The sequence below is a fragment of the Scatophagus argus genome, chromosome 11, assembly GCF_020382885.2.
Source record: "Scatophagus argus isolate fScaArg1 chromosome 11, fScaArg1.pri, whole genome shotgun sequence".
In the NCBI taxonomy this organism is placed as follows: Eukaryota; Metazoa; Chordata; class Actinopteri; family Scatophagidae; genus Scatophagus; species Scatophagus argus.
Genome location: NC_058503.1, coordinates 17,737,114 through 17,752,434, shown reverse-complemented (window position 1 = coordinate 17,752,434; position 15,321 = coordinate 17,737,114). Strand labels below are relative to the sequence as shown.

Here is a 15,321-nt window from a genome sequence, read left to right as displayed (position 1 = left end):
ACTCAAAAATACTGGGGAAAAAAAAAATGTTTAACTGCAAAAAACACAAATGATAACAACAATGAAGTATGCAAATTTATGTCACACATGGTTTTTAGTCTCCCACTGGAAGTAATACACCATATGCTGAAAAAAAAAAACAAAAAAAAAAACAACAAAACACTGAAGCTCATTTAGCCTTGCACTAAACTGACACGTGAATCGTTAATGATGAAATAAATGGAAATAAAGTTTTTTGACACTTTGTTCTTTCTGTTCTTCAGGTGCACAGGAGATGGTGATCAGATGTCCCCTCAATCATATACAGTGTATCGGGACAAAAAAATGTATTCATTTCAATAAACTCTGCAATGGGGCTAGAGACTGTGAAGATAGCTATGATGAAGGAGTTCACTGTCGAGGTAAGAGTTAATGATGCTCTCATATTCTGACTCTTTTCGCCTTGGGTTTAGAATACTTAAATAAATGGGTATTCTCATTATTATGTTAATTAATCTTATCAGGCTCATTTTATTTGGATTATTAAGATAGTTAAATTCATTTGAAAAATATATATCTGTGGAAAATGCCTTCCTTTTATTCCCTGTTCATGTGCTTTGCATAATTTATTTATCACCAAACTTCAGACAAGTAAATGTAAAGCTGAAGTGTGCTTTTTATTAATTATAGTCATTTTCACATTAACTTAGTTAAGCAATATTTAATTTTTGTATATCCTTAATACAATTACAAATGCAATGCAATGACTCATAATACAAATGCTAAATTCATGAAAGGGTGGCTTGGGCTGACACTTTCCTACTTCAGTGGTTAAGCTGGTTGCCAAGGTTACCTCTCATCATCCTTCCTGTCAGAGCAGACATGAGACACAGTGGGACGGTAACACCAGGTGTTGTGTTGTACACAAGTTTTTGTTGTTGCCCACATTCTTTGCAACTATACCAAGCTGCTATGGACACCTGGCTTCTGTGATAAGGCAACATGCCTCATGATTTCTTCAGTCTTGGCACAACAGTGGACCTTGTTTGGCAGAAACTACAACCTTTTCTTGACCTGTAAGAAAGTTAAAGTCATGCTGGGCTTAGTCTCTGTGTGAGTGCTAGGTGCAAAGATATGGTAGAATCTGATTCACAGCTATAAAGCATCCCAGTGTTTGTTGGCATGAAGCAGAAAACTCTCCAACTCCCGAGTTTCACTCCTAACACTAGTGCTTGCATTGATGGATTTACTCAGTAGACTGTCTGAGACCAGATTATGGAATTAAATCAGTAACATCGTGCAGCATGTCCTGTTTTGTTTAAAAACTCCCAATTAAGTTTATAGATCACCTAGGATAAATGAAGTATTTATACAGTAAAACCTTGCTTTGGGCAGTAAGGCCTGTAATGTAACTGCAATATCATACATCTGATACTTCTTTCCAAATCTGCTGAATTCTGCTAAAAACTGGTCTTATTACCTCGAGGTCTGTTCATCTCACTAATCAGCAAAGCAGGATAAGAGGTCTGCAAGTGTGGCTAAAATACTGTGTTCATGTCATGTCAGGTTTAATGAAAATGCAGAATGCAACCTGAGAGAATTGCTCAGTCAGTCCAGGTAGAAGCTGCAGGTATTTATACATTTATACTGCAGAAGTGTGTCAGTATAGACAGAGAAATGGCAGTGAATCCACTGACACTGGAAGGACAAGGCAATAAAGATCTAAATGATCACTTGCTGGATCGGCTACCTCATTCAACTTTATGTTCATGGGAAGAAAAATCCTTCACACATACAGCAGCTCTCATGACAAAGCATTAATTCTATTTGCAGCTATATAAAATACTATCTCCATTACAGATTCCCCCAGAAGGAAACCAATTAGAAAACCTTCTAATATACTGCGAGCATACAATTAAAATATAATAGCAGTAAGCCTCACCTTGCTGTATTTTACCCGGAGCAGTAATGAGTCATTGGCCACAGTCTCCCAGAGAAAGTAAAATGAGTTTGGGAAGAACAAAGGACAGACAATGATTTTTTTTTTAATGGAATTCTCTTCTCTTGAATATTTCTTTATTTTGGAGTAAAAATAAAAGGACAAAGACTTCCTGTAACCACCTCTAAATTGGAATTGGTGAACTCAAAAGAAAAGACTGACTAAAAATATATTACATAATAAGAAAAAGTAATATAAAAGCAAAAAATGAAAGAGAAAAAAAATTCTTTCTTACTTTACATGCCAACCTCATATTGGACACCTCAAAGACACAAAAGTAAAAAGAACTATAAAAGTCAGAGATATTAAAGGTAGGAAAAAGATTTATTTAGTTTACTCTAATCAATCTGATTATATTATGACTAAATTCAAAATCTCATTTATGTATCTTATTATTAGGTAAACTGTGATTTCAAGACCTCTAATCTCTTTAAAAAATGTTATTTTTTTCTTTAACTTAAAATTCAATGAGCTAAATGAAGGACAGACACACTTGAACTCATAATAAATCTAGAAGCGTGCATGGGCATATGCACCAATTTAATTTGGATGTGCTGCATTGCATTTCACATTTTTTGTTCAAGGCATCAAGGTTAGAATGTCAGCTATTTCAAATCCCAAACTACCAAACAGTAGATCTAGTGCATATTTCATCATTACTTTCAAGTCACCACAGCTTTCTGTTTGACTAAATGTGTAAAATTTGGGGTCTCTGTGGCTTTATACCTTCCATAACCCTAACAACATGTGCTTTTTCACTTTCCCTTCTTGTCTCCTCTTACATAACCCTGCTGTATGGCCTGCATAGAGCCTAAGAGCTGTTACGTTATTTTTTGAATGGGTAACGTGGCACTTCTGTGCTCTAAAGTCCTTTAAAACACACGTTCTGATTCATCTGAATGTGTGATCTGAATGCCAACAATCCACACCTTAATGCAACACTGCAGTCAGCTGTTTAGACCTTTTTTTGCTTTTGCCTACAGCAGTAGACAGCTTGATTCTTTTGCAAGGAAAATTTTTGTCTTGTAGAAGCAGTACCTTGCTTTCTTTGCTTGCTTTATTTATTTATTTTGATTTCATGTTAAAGATAACACTGTTGTGTGGCACCATCCTTCTGCTTAAGTTCACTCAGGGAGACATACAGTACAGTGTGCTCAGTCCCACACGGACAGACCAAGCTCATTGGGAAGCAGGAGAAATTGAGGTCACCAAAGAGAAGTTTTAGACAACCAGCTGGGTCCCTTACAAAACTTTCTTTCCCTCCCTTTCCTGCTCACCTCTTATGAATATACATGCTGAGTGTCCCGAGAGGCCTTGATATGAAGGTGCCTAGATGGAAAACCAGCAAACTCTTTTCGTTCACCTTCAGGAAACTTGCTCGTTCTTAATCAGATGCTCATGGCTGTGGAATCTGTGAAATCTTTACTGCTTGCATTGAGGAAGACTTAAATAAACACCATTCAGCCTCATACTCCATATTCAGACTTTTGCTCTTTAGGCCAGGCCCAGAAAATGAGCACACTGTATAAAAAAGGAATTTCTTAGTAGGAATCTTGGAAACGGAAGTTGGAGAAGTTGTTTAGATTTACACATGAAAGTTTAATTTTGATGCCAATCCTTAATCCACGTCTGTTTGCTCATTGTTTTGACTTTTTCACCAAAATTACTTTTGACTCAACAAAGTATCATCTTTTTATTGTTGCAAATTAATTAAATACAAACATTTATCAGTACTCTTGGGTTTGCATTCTGCTTTTTCTTTTAACTAGTGAAGGAATCTGACTAGAGACTTGATCATTATAGCATATTTACAGCAGTGTCATCAGAGATGACTGATAGATTGATGCCAGCTCATTGCTGTCACATTGCAGTCTCAAAGTAAATGTCAGTCAGTGCAGTCTTGACTATATATAGTGCAGGAAATTGTATAACTGAATGATAAAGCACAGTGGTGATTTGCTTAACATTTCATTTACCGTTCTTTTCCACTCTGTGGCTTCCCGTCTCTCCTGTTTCTTCTCATTCCCTGAGTCATAGTCCTCATCATCTGTCACCAATGTGGCCTAAGCTGCTTCCAGAGGTCCCAGTCTGGTGTCCAGTTATGTTCACTGGGAGGTAGCTGAGCCTCGTTGCCCACAGTGACTCCTGTGGTTACATGGTTCTGGCTATATTACCTAAAGCTGCCTCATTAAAAATTGGATGAAATTTCTTGCATAGTGATATTATTATATACTAAATGGCACTTCTCTGTATGAAGAGTTCACACAGCCTTTTGCGTATGAGTTCCCAGACAGATAATCAACATTAAAGTCAGATGAGAGTCAGATGCACCACAGCCTGGGCTCAGTTTTCATGGCAGTTTGAATATTGATGTAAGTAGTGCTAAGAGATTATCTTCAAGACTTTGCAATGCAATATTTTGTCTGTTCATTTTGTATTTTGCAAAGGTAGCAGAACATGCACTTAAACATGAGTAACATGTTAAAATGTGACACAACGCTGCAATCAGTAATTACATGTATATGCACATTAAAAATATATGCTACTTGTGATAATAGCAAGAAACATAAGAAATACACTGCAAATTTTATTGCATTTTCTGTGTGCAGTTTGTAGAGCGAAAGCACTACATCATGGAAATACACAAGCCAATGCCATCTTATAAGGAGAGAGTTCTTATGCTATATACGAACCAAATAAAAACAGTATCAATAGCTCTAGTTTGTCTATTGAGTTCAGGAAAAAGGCAGTTTAGATGTGATGGGTTTTTTCATCATATTTTTATCAGTGCTAGACTAAGTTAAAGATCATTTCAGATACTGTTACTGCAAAAAGTATTTAGCTACTTTAGTTTTCATTGGCAAAATAGCGCACAGCCTTAACTGACAAGCATTTTAGTCATTGATTTTATCTCGCATTTAATACTGCATGAAACACAGTTGTGTTCTTACTGTAGATCTGACTAATTCTGAGTGAATATTTAATTCACATGACACAGAATTGGTTGAGCAGTTATACATGTAAAAATGCCTGCTAGTATGAGAATGACATGAAGCTCACATGTTTCACTTCTACCGACATTTAGATAACACATGGCATGGCATTTTTTCCCCTAACTAAACTCGACCCAAGCCATAACATTCATCATTAATAACCTCATTTAGTGGTAGCTCGTGATTGCTTGACATTTACTGCAGTCAGGCATCATCATTTGTTGATGAGGTGTTCAGCAGAAAAAAATAAAAAACCTGCCCATACAGAAAAAGGGTCAATTTGAACTTTAAACAGCTCACAAAAGATGTAATTTTCACTTTGTTAACCTTCCAGCTTTAAAGACTGAAGCCTGTGAAGCCACTTCAGACAGTCTGAGTTGCTTGCCTCACAGTGAACATGTCGAATGGCCTTCGGACTGTAACAGCATCAGACATAGCAGACCTTCGTTGTCATGTCATTAATGTTGTGAAATGTTCACAGTTTTGTTCAGGCACTTTATCTACTTGAGTAGGTATAAGTAACAAAACTATTGTTGTGTTTGTTGCATAAACATTACATCACATAAAAGACACATGTTAAGTATGCTAGTAAGGGGGAAGTTACTTTATGTACTGTATGAGTCGCATTATAACAATCCATGTAAAGATGTGTTGGAGTAAGCTGCTTGCACAGACGACCTATATGGATGTTTTTCCAATGAGAATGGGTTCTGTATAGACATTTCCAAAATGCTATTACAATGTAGTGTTCTATTTAAGCTGTCACACCTGTGCTCACTCTCTCATTGCCAAATAAGGAGCCGCTTCACTGCTCTCAGTGCGACTATACTGTCTCTGCCACAGTGAATGTTGGCACTCACTATTCCATTTCATCCCCATGCAGGCTCTGATTCTAAGGTTTTCCCCCAGTGAGGAGGTTTGATGCTCCCTGATCTCTCTCCTCTCTTTTTGTGTAAAGAATTCAAGAGTACTGTCTAAGACAAATAATGGATCAGTGTTGTGCATCTGCTACCTAATATCTTCTAATATCTAAAATTAGTTCAGATAAATGACCTGTTTTTCTCTCCATGTACTGCTACAATTGTTCAGTTATGTGGATTTTAACCTCCATCAGTCCCTCTGTCAGGCTAACGCACGAACCAATTGCTGAATCAATGCGTCAGCAGATCTGGACCATAAAGTGGAGAATTAAATGTTCCTTCATGGGTTAAAAATTGTCCTACTTCTTAAATAAACTATTTAAAAACCTTCTTTGATTGGCTCCGAAATGCATTGTTCCTGAAGCTGAAATCAGGGCTGTTTTTCTTGGCACAAATTGAATATTTAAATGACGGTTCTCACTGGACGGCGATGCTATAATATAAGATGATATTATGGAACATGATGAAATGCTGTAGAATAAACTTAACAACAGTATAGAAAATAGTTATGAGCACAACCTTCAGCAGCTAACAGCTGTAAAATACAACATTAATATTAATTCAGAAACAAAATACGTAATAGAATGACACTAACAAGGTACATTTCACTGCACCGTGAAGACGTTTTTTATATAATACTTACAATACTTACTTATGGTTTGGAATGCAGATGCTTATGGTGTGGCATTAGTACTTAAGTAAAGGATTTGAAGACTGCAGTTTCCCAAATAGCCACTTGAGACTGGCTCTAAAAGCAAGTCAAAGCCCATAAAACCCCATGTTAAAATGCTCAACTTTACCCCCTGAGAAATTTAGCAAACTAAAGATACAGTAAAATGGCAAAAGTAGTTCACAGTTAGACTTTGAAGCTTTGTTTTTATTTATTGTTTTTTTTTTATCATTATTACTATTGTTATATGGAACCAAGCTCATTCCAAGTCAATGCTCTATGAGACTTATTGTTGATGTAGTAAAAATTTGGTGATGGCTGGTATGTAATCCATCGTTAATCTGGACTGCAACTATTCTTCATTTTCAAATAGCCTTGGCTATCAAGAAAATGTGCAGTACATCCATATATGAACTTAAAGGCAACAAAAGGAGCTTGTACAAAAAGACACCTTTTCCTTTGAAATGACAGAACTGAAGAGATTCCACCATTTACTTGTGCAACACAGAGGGGATTGCAGTCATCTGCAATTTAAATTTCAAGATTCTTTGTTTAAATACTGCATTGGTTGTCTTACCCAAAATCTGGGTCCGAGCTGTTCTTTTAAAGTTTGTGTGCATCCTTACACTCAAAGCATGCAAAGTTAAGCTGATATATCAGTGCTTACTCATTCTTATTGAGTATTAGATATTATATGCGGGAAACACAATCGCTGTGATCTGCAAAAAAAAAAAAAAAAAAGACCTGTAAAATTAATAACAAGTTTTATGACACAGAGGAAAGATAAACGAACAAATAAACATTGTCGTCAGCTGCTTCCACAAGCACACAGCGGTTGAATATGATTAAATATATGAGTGGACCGTGTCAGCTTGCGCCGGTCTCACTCACTCCAACAAAAGAATTCGTATAGTAACTCCTCTGAATGCTGCTGAATTGAACAATGATGAGGTGCAGCTGCTTCTCCCCACACTCTGCCTTGACAAGCTCTCTAATGTATTTGATTCCAAAATATGTGTCTCTATTTCTGCCACGTAAGGGTAATCTGGACTTTATTGCTGCAATGACTTCCATGTCATAGCACAGCTTGTCAAAGGCAATGTGTTTGCCCTCTGCAGAGAACACACTGATTTAAGCTATTTGGGGATTTTAATTTTTTCATAGTTGCTTTCTAGAGTACATTGGTTGATAACTTACAATAGTTTCTGACTCTGGTATTCTAACACTAAAAACACTGTAGAAAACATCCAGATTCCTTTTTCTTTATTTTCTTATGATAAAGCCTCTGAAAAATAAACAATGTCAAGCATGCACCTTCCCTCCCAACTCCGCCCTGCCGTCTCTGAACAACATTCAATTATCTCACATGATTAACTTTTCGTTACGACAACTCAAACAAACACTTTTCTCCAGGGTGAAGGAGCCTCTGATAAGTGACGCTCTTGTTCCAAAATGACTAGCCATGAATACAGCTCAATAATTTTTTCAATGTTTCTCAGTAGGTTGAAAATGTGCTGCCAACCAGCCTTGTAGACGGTAACATATTAGCATATTTATTAAATTTTTGCCCCTCTAATGGATGGAACATTTACAGTAAGTAGTCAAAGTGATTGCTCTCCTCCACTCCGGTGGTACTCCGCAATGTGCAGTGTGTTTGACTGTGTTATTCTACCTCAGTGCAGTCACTTTATCAGAGAAGATGAGGCTGCGATTTTCAATAGTGTTTTATTTCATTTAGCATTTTTAGATTTAACAGTAATTTCCAAGGAATCTGTCAAACTGTCACGTGACATAAAGGTAATCTAATTTTAAAACCCATGTCAGATTTTGTTTTGCTGTTTGAGGAGTTGAAGTTGCAGGTCCTGTTATCCTGGTAACGCTGGTTAGGGCTGACTGGCAGGCCCCACTGCACTCTATATAAATACCAGACACTTGCAATCAATATTTCATGCATCTTACTTTGCTGTTCCACAATCTGGCAAGATATTGTCACTCATATCATTGCTCTCCCTAATATGAGGAAACAATCTGGTGTCATCAAATCCTATTACAGCGGATTTTCTTCCTAAGGAGTGGTTAGAATTAAAATTTCATTGTTTGCTGGAAGACTTCAACACCCACACCCATAATGTTTCTTCCAATATTTAAGGGCATGTCAGAAGCCTGGCAGTATACCAGTTCTCAAATCCCTCTGCGAATTGTGCTTTGAGGGATTAACAACATTTACTGTCACATTTGAGCCCTGGTTTGAGCTACAGGATTACATTTTTTTTTTTCAAAACGACATGCATATGTGCTTGTATCTCTCAATTTCTTGGGAAAATTTATACCTTCTAGACCATCCGGACAGCTCCATGTCACATCAAAGCCGACACACTTAAGCTTCTCAGATAACTTTCTAAAGCCTTGTCAATAAATGGTGTCACTCCAATCATTGCACATCTTATACAAATATTATTTCCCTGCACACTTCTGGAAACACTTGAATGTTTGAACCGCAGGGAATTCATGACCCAATTTCATCATTGTGAAGTCAATCTTGTCATCCTGCCACCCAGAGGATACCAACCACAGCTACAGACCAACAGAATGGGTTAAGTTTCTAATTTATGGGTGAGAAATCCACTCAACCATAAATTAGAAGATCCTTGAGCCAGTCATGGGTATACTATCTGTGCTGGGTTTGCATCCTAATTTGATCCCACATTAATTATAGACCTTGACGAACAGAGTTTTTGGTAAAGACCGGCTATTCCCAGACAAAAGCCATGGCCCTCTCTAAAGGGAGGCTATAATTAGGCCAGATGTGGCAATCTGGCTTTTAGTCTTGGGTGAGTCTTTTCTTGTACATGGTGGGCCTTCTAGTATTTATTGGCAGAGGAACAGTGTCACACTCACCATTCACGCTCTGCCATCTGCATGCCTGAATATGGACTGTCTGAGAAACTTTTGCTGAAGTGTTTGCTAGTTAGATTTTTTGACTTTTTTATTTGAGTGAAACCGGAGAGAATTTTATGTCCCAAAGAATTCAGTGCCATGCTAGTTTTCCAGTAGTAAAGCTGAATTAAAATTTGAATCCTCACCTTTGAATAAGATAAAATAAATTAGGATGATGCTCCCTGTATATTTTTCATTTTTCTAAAAGGGATAAAACCATTTTTGTAATTGTGAAAATAGTCAGGTGGACCATGGCAAGGCACATATTTGATATTAGATAGTGTTGTGTGTTTCTTCAACAAGGGTCCAAAGAATTGACTGTGAACTGTGAACGAATCCCTTTACAACTGTCTGCATGTAGGAGGACCTGTTTTATTATTAAGGTGGTTTTCCCCTCTGAAACTGGAAGCGTACAGCTTGCTGACATTAACCTCGATTCTTAAAAAGTCTGCACTTTTTAGGTCATACGTCTAAGTCGTCGGCAGCTACTTCAATGCTCAGTGGTGTGTTAGCTGTGTTTCTTTCATGGATCCAGTTGTGATCAGGGCAAAAGATCACACTGTCAAAACTCACAGCAGTCAGAAGTCTTGTAAGCTCAGCACTTCATATGTTACCCTTGTGATTCAAGTCACGCAGAAATGTTGAAATGTATGGAGCCACAGAGAAGCGTACAACATGCTGAAATGAAAGATGGTTGACAATAAATAAACTTAAATGTCTTCTTTTTGTAATTAGGATTTTCAAACAAGTCAAAACAAAAACTGTTCTGTTTGATTTTAATGACTAAGATTTTTATGATCTTGCAATACAAATTTACCATGACCACATGACCTCAGTGATTATTTTCTAACCTGTTATTGTATTATTGTCTGTGGTAAATTCATCATTTTCTAAGTGCTGTGCTCTAAACTGACTCATCCCCCCTCCCCACTGTGAAAACTGGCCCTCACAGTTTGCATTAACTGAAGCACACTGTTGGTCAGCCAGAAACATTACAAATTTCCAGATCACTGATAGAATTTAAGCAAATCATAATTTTCTTGAAAGGCCTTTAACAAAGCAGCAGAGCCTTGTCTGAGCTTCGCATATCTCAACCCACCATTCTTTTTATTTTTTTTTTTTTTTTTAATCCGGCATAATGTGAAAACAGATGGAATTAATTTTGTGCAATCGCTAGAATCATTCTGTTGATACATCTGATTAGAGCAAATTAGACGGCAGTAGACTACAAATTAGACTGGCTTGCTGTTGTGAATGCAGACTGAGTAACATTTATTGCATATTTCAGTTATTCCAACATATTATAAATCTGAGTTTCCTACATTGTGAAAAGGGTTTTGGATGACTAAGCTCACCCTGTTTACTGTTTTATATCTGTTTGTTCAGCATCTCATGAATATTTTTTCATATGCGCTGAACTTTCTGCAGTCGAGTGAGTCTTTTAAGGTGCGAGCATTATACTTTTGGGTGGAGATAATAGAATAAATTAAGTATGCCGTTTCTCACATCATCTTTGTGCTTATAATTCATAATTTGAGTGTACTCTGTCTTTGCCAAGACATCTTTAATCACAGTTGTGTTATCCCTATTTGCGGGGTATGGCATGTAAGAAATATGTTTTTTTTTTATTAATGCCACTATTTAATAATATTAAGTTAGCAAGGGTATTGTTCACAGAAAATGTTTCTGATAACTATCTAATCCTTATCTCTTTCACGTACAGTATATATGCAGACCATAGTGTCAAGGCCACCATATGTACTTTACTATCGACTCATGTTCTCAGAGGTAGCAATGCATAACTTTAGATACGTTTAAAGCATCAGGCAGCCTCAGCGGCAGATATACAATCCCTGCAGCACTCTGTATTTGCCAAGAGGGAAAGCTGATCATCTGGCGCCTTTCAGCAGATATAAGGATTAGCTTTGAATATCTCCAGCCCGGCATGTAGTCATTTTGCATACTGCTTCACAACAGGGATGCATGCTAGTTTCGGCAACACTCTATGAATAATAATGCATAGGTCACGTGGGATCCACACACAAGCTAGATGATGAGTAAACAGACATGGCTGGAAGCAGCAGCACTTTTTGACCCACCTGTCAAGGGCTGACAGTTGTTGTTTTTTTTGTTTGTTTTAATTTGTTAAATGTACCTACCACCTCAAAATATTTTTACCAGACAGCACATTTTCTTTATTCATATACGGTGGAGTGTTACATTACTTAGATTTGAACTGGAGCAGTAATACACTCTATAAACTTGTACATCACTACTACACTTCCTCTACATATTTTTACCCACTTCAAGTTTCCTGCTTTATGGCTGCATGAGAATTCAAACACAAATAGCCAACAGATTTTTAAAAAATGTCAAAGAGGCTGCAGTTTCATAATGAATCTTTTTTATTATTATTTATTTTATTTTTTTACAAGAATCCCTTTCATGCAAACCCATTGTTTTTCTTTGATTTGATTGACACACACCAACTCAAAGGGTATGACAGTCAGAAGAGCCAGAGAAATTGTTTGCACTGAGTCATTCAGATGCTAATGTCTCAGAAGGATAGCTGCCAGTGTGAATGTATCTATCCAAGCAGACAAATTCTATCAGCGCATGTCTCTTTGTAGGTAGGTGTAATTCAGGTTATTTTCAGCCTGGGCCGTTTACCCTGGCCATTTCTATCATGGTGGATGATTGTATTCAGTGTTGTATTATTTCATTGTAGAGCACTGCAAGGTTCCACTTTGTTAGAAGTGCTTGACTCCAGTCCACCTCCATATGCTCAGCATCTCTCACTCCATAAAACCCTCAGAAAAAACAAACATATCCTCATCCTTTGAATTAGTTTGACATTAGCTTTTGCTAGTGGTTTGAAGGCAGCATCAGTGGCAGTGACCCATGTGACATTTAGCACACAGGTAAAATAGCTTAGCGTTTTTCTGTTAACTAAATTGATGTGAAAGGATGTGTTTTTGTCAGTTTGGCCTTCATGACATGTGTGACAAGCAACTCTCTTAATTGTGGCTGCAAATACAGAGTACTTCAAGTGAATTAAGGTTTAAAGGTTGTAAGCCTGACTGCATAAGCATTGCCAAGAATCAAATTTGGTTGTGTAGGAAGAACAAACTCAGGCTGAAAGGCAGTGTGCATTCTGATCTGGAAGAAATCCAAAAATGCCTTTTCACATTGCATGGTTCTAATTTAGTGTTCACACCTGTGTGATAATTACTAGCTAAACCTAAGTAATATAGACCTGAGCAAAGCAAGATAGCTACAATGGTTTAATATTATGTAATAATCAGCACCAGTTCAAGACACATTAAGAAATGCTTTAACAGTGCTAACTAACAGACTGTTGCATTCATTTTCACAGGGTAAAACCTTAATGGCATCTTGTTAAATTGAACTGAAAATGCATTTTGGAACTGCAGCAGCCACACATTGATAGTCATATGTTTTTCTGAGTGCTCGTGTATTTTTGTATGCATGCATGTACCGTACAGCATTTGTGCGAGTTGTTTAACTCTGCACATCTGATGTATTTATTAAATCACATAGAAATATGAAATTCATTTATTCTCACATCTTTTAAAATTAAACTAAACTCTTCTTAAAAAACAGAGAGAAGGAATGAGATGTTGCAATGTGGAATGTTTTCCAGGCAAACATATTGCAAGCTCTGAGGCAGTACAGATGTAGGCACTTAGTTATACTTAGTAAAGCTATTAACAAGTTACATAATTATATATTACTCTAGTTATCACCTTTGAGCTTTTCATAAAGTTGGATCGGAGAAACTGACTTTGCATTTTGACTCGACAGATGTTGTACACTGAGATAAGCCCTCACATCCACATAAATGCTTTGTCATAATTTTAATAAAGACGTAATCTGGCAGCATAACATTTACTTATTACAAAATCCATTACAAAACCTCTTAGCAAATGCAAATTAGTTGCATATGAACGCAATGTTTAGGAGACAGGGTTATATCTCCAAGGGTTATATGAGTGCACTAAGCTCTCCAGCAGGAAGTGGAACTTTCATACTTAAACACCTAAGAAGAGTTTCTTGCAGGCTTCAGTGTAGATGTTATTTCTTTTTTTTCTGGCTTGTTTGGTGATTTGAAATCTCATTCTCTAGTAGTTGGTATAAAATGAGTTGTGTTGTGTAATCGTACATTTTCCATGCAGTTTGAAGCAGGAGTTGTTTCAGTTGTGAGGACAATTTGCCCCCACGATACTTCATCACTAAGTTCTTTTCTTCACACCAACTCAAGAGCAGCATACATGTTTATAGGTTTGTCTGGCTTGAATCCTCAAATGTCTTGTATAATGAAGAGTAATTTTTTTGTGACTAAATTTCTCTCTGCAACTTTGAATGAATGCTTGCACGTTTTTAGCGTGGTTAAACCTCTAGGTGTCCCTGACAGTCAAGTCTTCCTGTGGGTGGATAAATGGAGTATGGAAAGGCCAGAAAATGATTAATGTCAACAGCATATCCTTTAAACAGAGAAAAGCATGCATCTCTGAAATAGTTTGTTCCTGGGTTCTCTTTAAAGTTTATTGAGCCTGGGCTCCTGGCTCTTTCAGAATCATTTCTCCATTATAAGTCAGTGAGGATTATTAATAAATACCCAGACTCTCTTTGGTCATGGAAGGCCAAAGGTTACAGGCTATGTACCATTTCAATACTTCAGTGTTTGCTTGTTCTCTATTACCTCAAAAAGAAAAATGAAAATTCAGTCATTTTCCCACTCTGAGGACTATATGAAAACCAAATACACAGAAAGTTCACCCCTTTAGTTTCATCTCAGCCCTTTATGAAGCTTTGAAATTTACCTGCATATTTTTCATACTATTAAAAATATTTTGTACACACTGAGAGTGTGGAGTCCAGGCTTATATAGTTAGAGGTATTTTATGACTCACGCTTAGAGATCCTAAGAAGTACAATGTATTAAATTGTTTTTGTGATTATCTGACATATTGGTCTCTGAAAAGTGCTCACTTTTTTTTATTTATTCCTCTCCAAACAATCCAACCTCACCATTCATCTCAATGTGTCAGTGAGCTTGCGATAAAGTTAGATACTGTAATGAAAAATGGACTTCTGACAGCTCAGTGTTAAAGTGTCTGATCCTCTGACAACACATAACTCCAGTTCTTAAAAATCAAAACCAAACTGTGTTTTCATTCAAAAAGTAGTGATAACTGAAGCTTTGATTGGCGTTCAGTTCTCACTACACTGTTGAATGTAAATATACCCTGTCAAGACATCATTTGGTCCGCAGCTGAAGTGTTTCATAGTTTCATGAAATGGTTAGCACAGAAACATGAACAAAAATCAGTGTAAGCCTTTATCTTCTGGGCAGTGAGTTGACATTAATTAATGTTCAGCAGTGGCATATCAGTCTCTGCGCAATTAAAGCTTTGTTTTGAGGGTTATATTTTCAATTGTGACATTTATTCTGCTGGTACATTCATCGTACCATAATTAGCCGTTCTTTGTTCGTTTCTTTATAAAGATTAGTGCTATACAGAGCATCATCACAAATCATAAATTTCGGAAATTACAACGTTGGCACTTCCTGGAGGCTTCTCCCAGTCAATCAATGTGTCAAGTCAAGTAATGACTTTTATAATGTCAGGCTAGCAATAAGTTTCAATCTTCTACTTCTGAGAAGTCTTAGATTGGTGGCTTGCACTTTATATGGAGTTTATGAAACTTATTGTTTAGTGTCATTTAATTTATTAGACACTAAAACTTAACTCATTGTGAAATAATGAGTCCCCCCTCCAAACACACACACACACACAC

The 15,321-nt window shown here is 36.9% G+C and overlaps 1 protein-coding gene across 1 annotated transcript in view; it reads left to right on the top strand.

Annotated features, from left to right (window-relative positions):
• Positions 1–269: 269 nt before the first annotated feature.
• The window catches only part of lrp1bb (low density lipoprotein receptor-related protein 1Bb), a 138,246-nt gene continuing 123,194 nt past the window's right edge, over positions 270–15,321 (top strand). Inside the window, exon 1 of the mRNA XM_046404484.1 lies at positions 270–401. Within this exon, the coding sequence (XP_046260440.1) occupies positions 275–401 (127 nt within the window). The 5' untranslated portion in view covers positions 270–274. The remainder of the gene's footprint in view (positions 402–15,321) is intronic.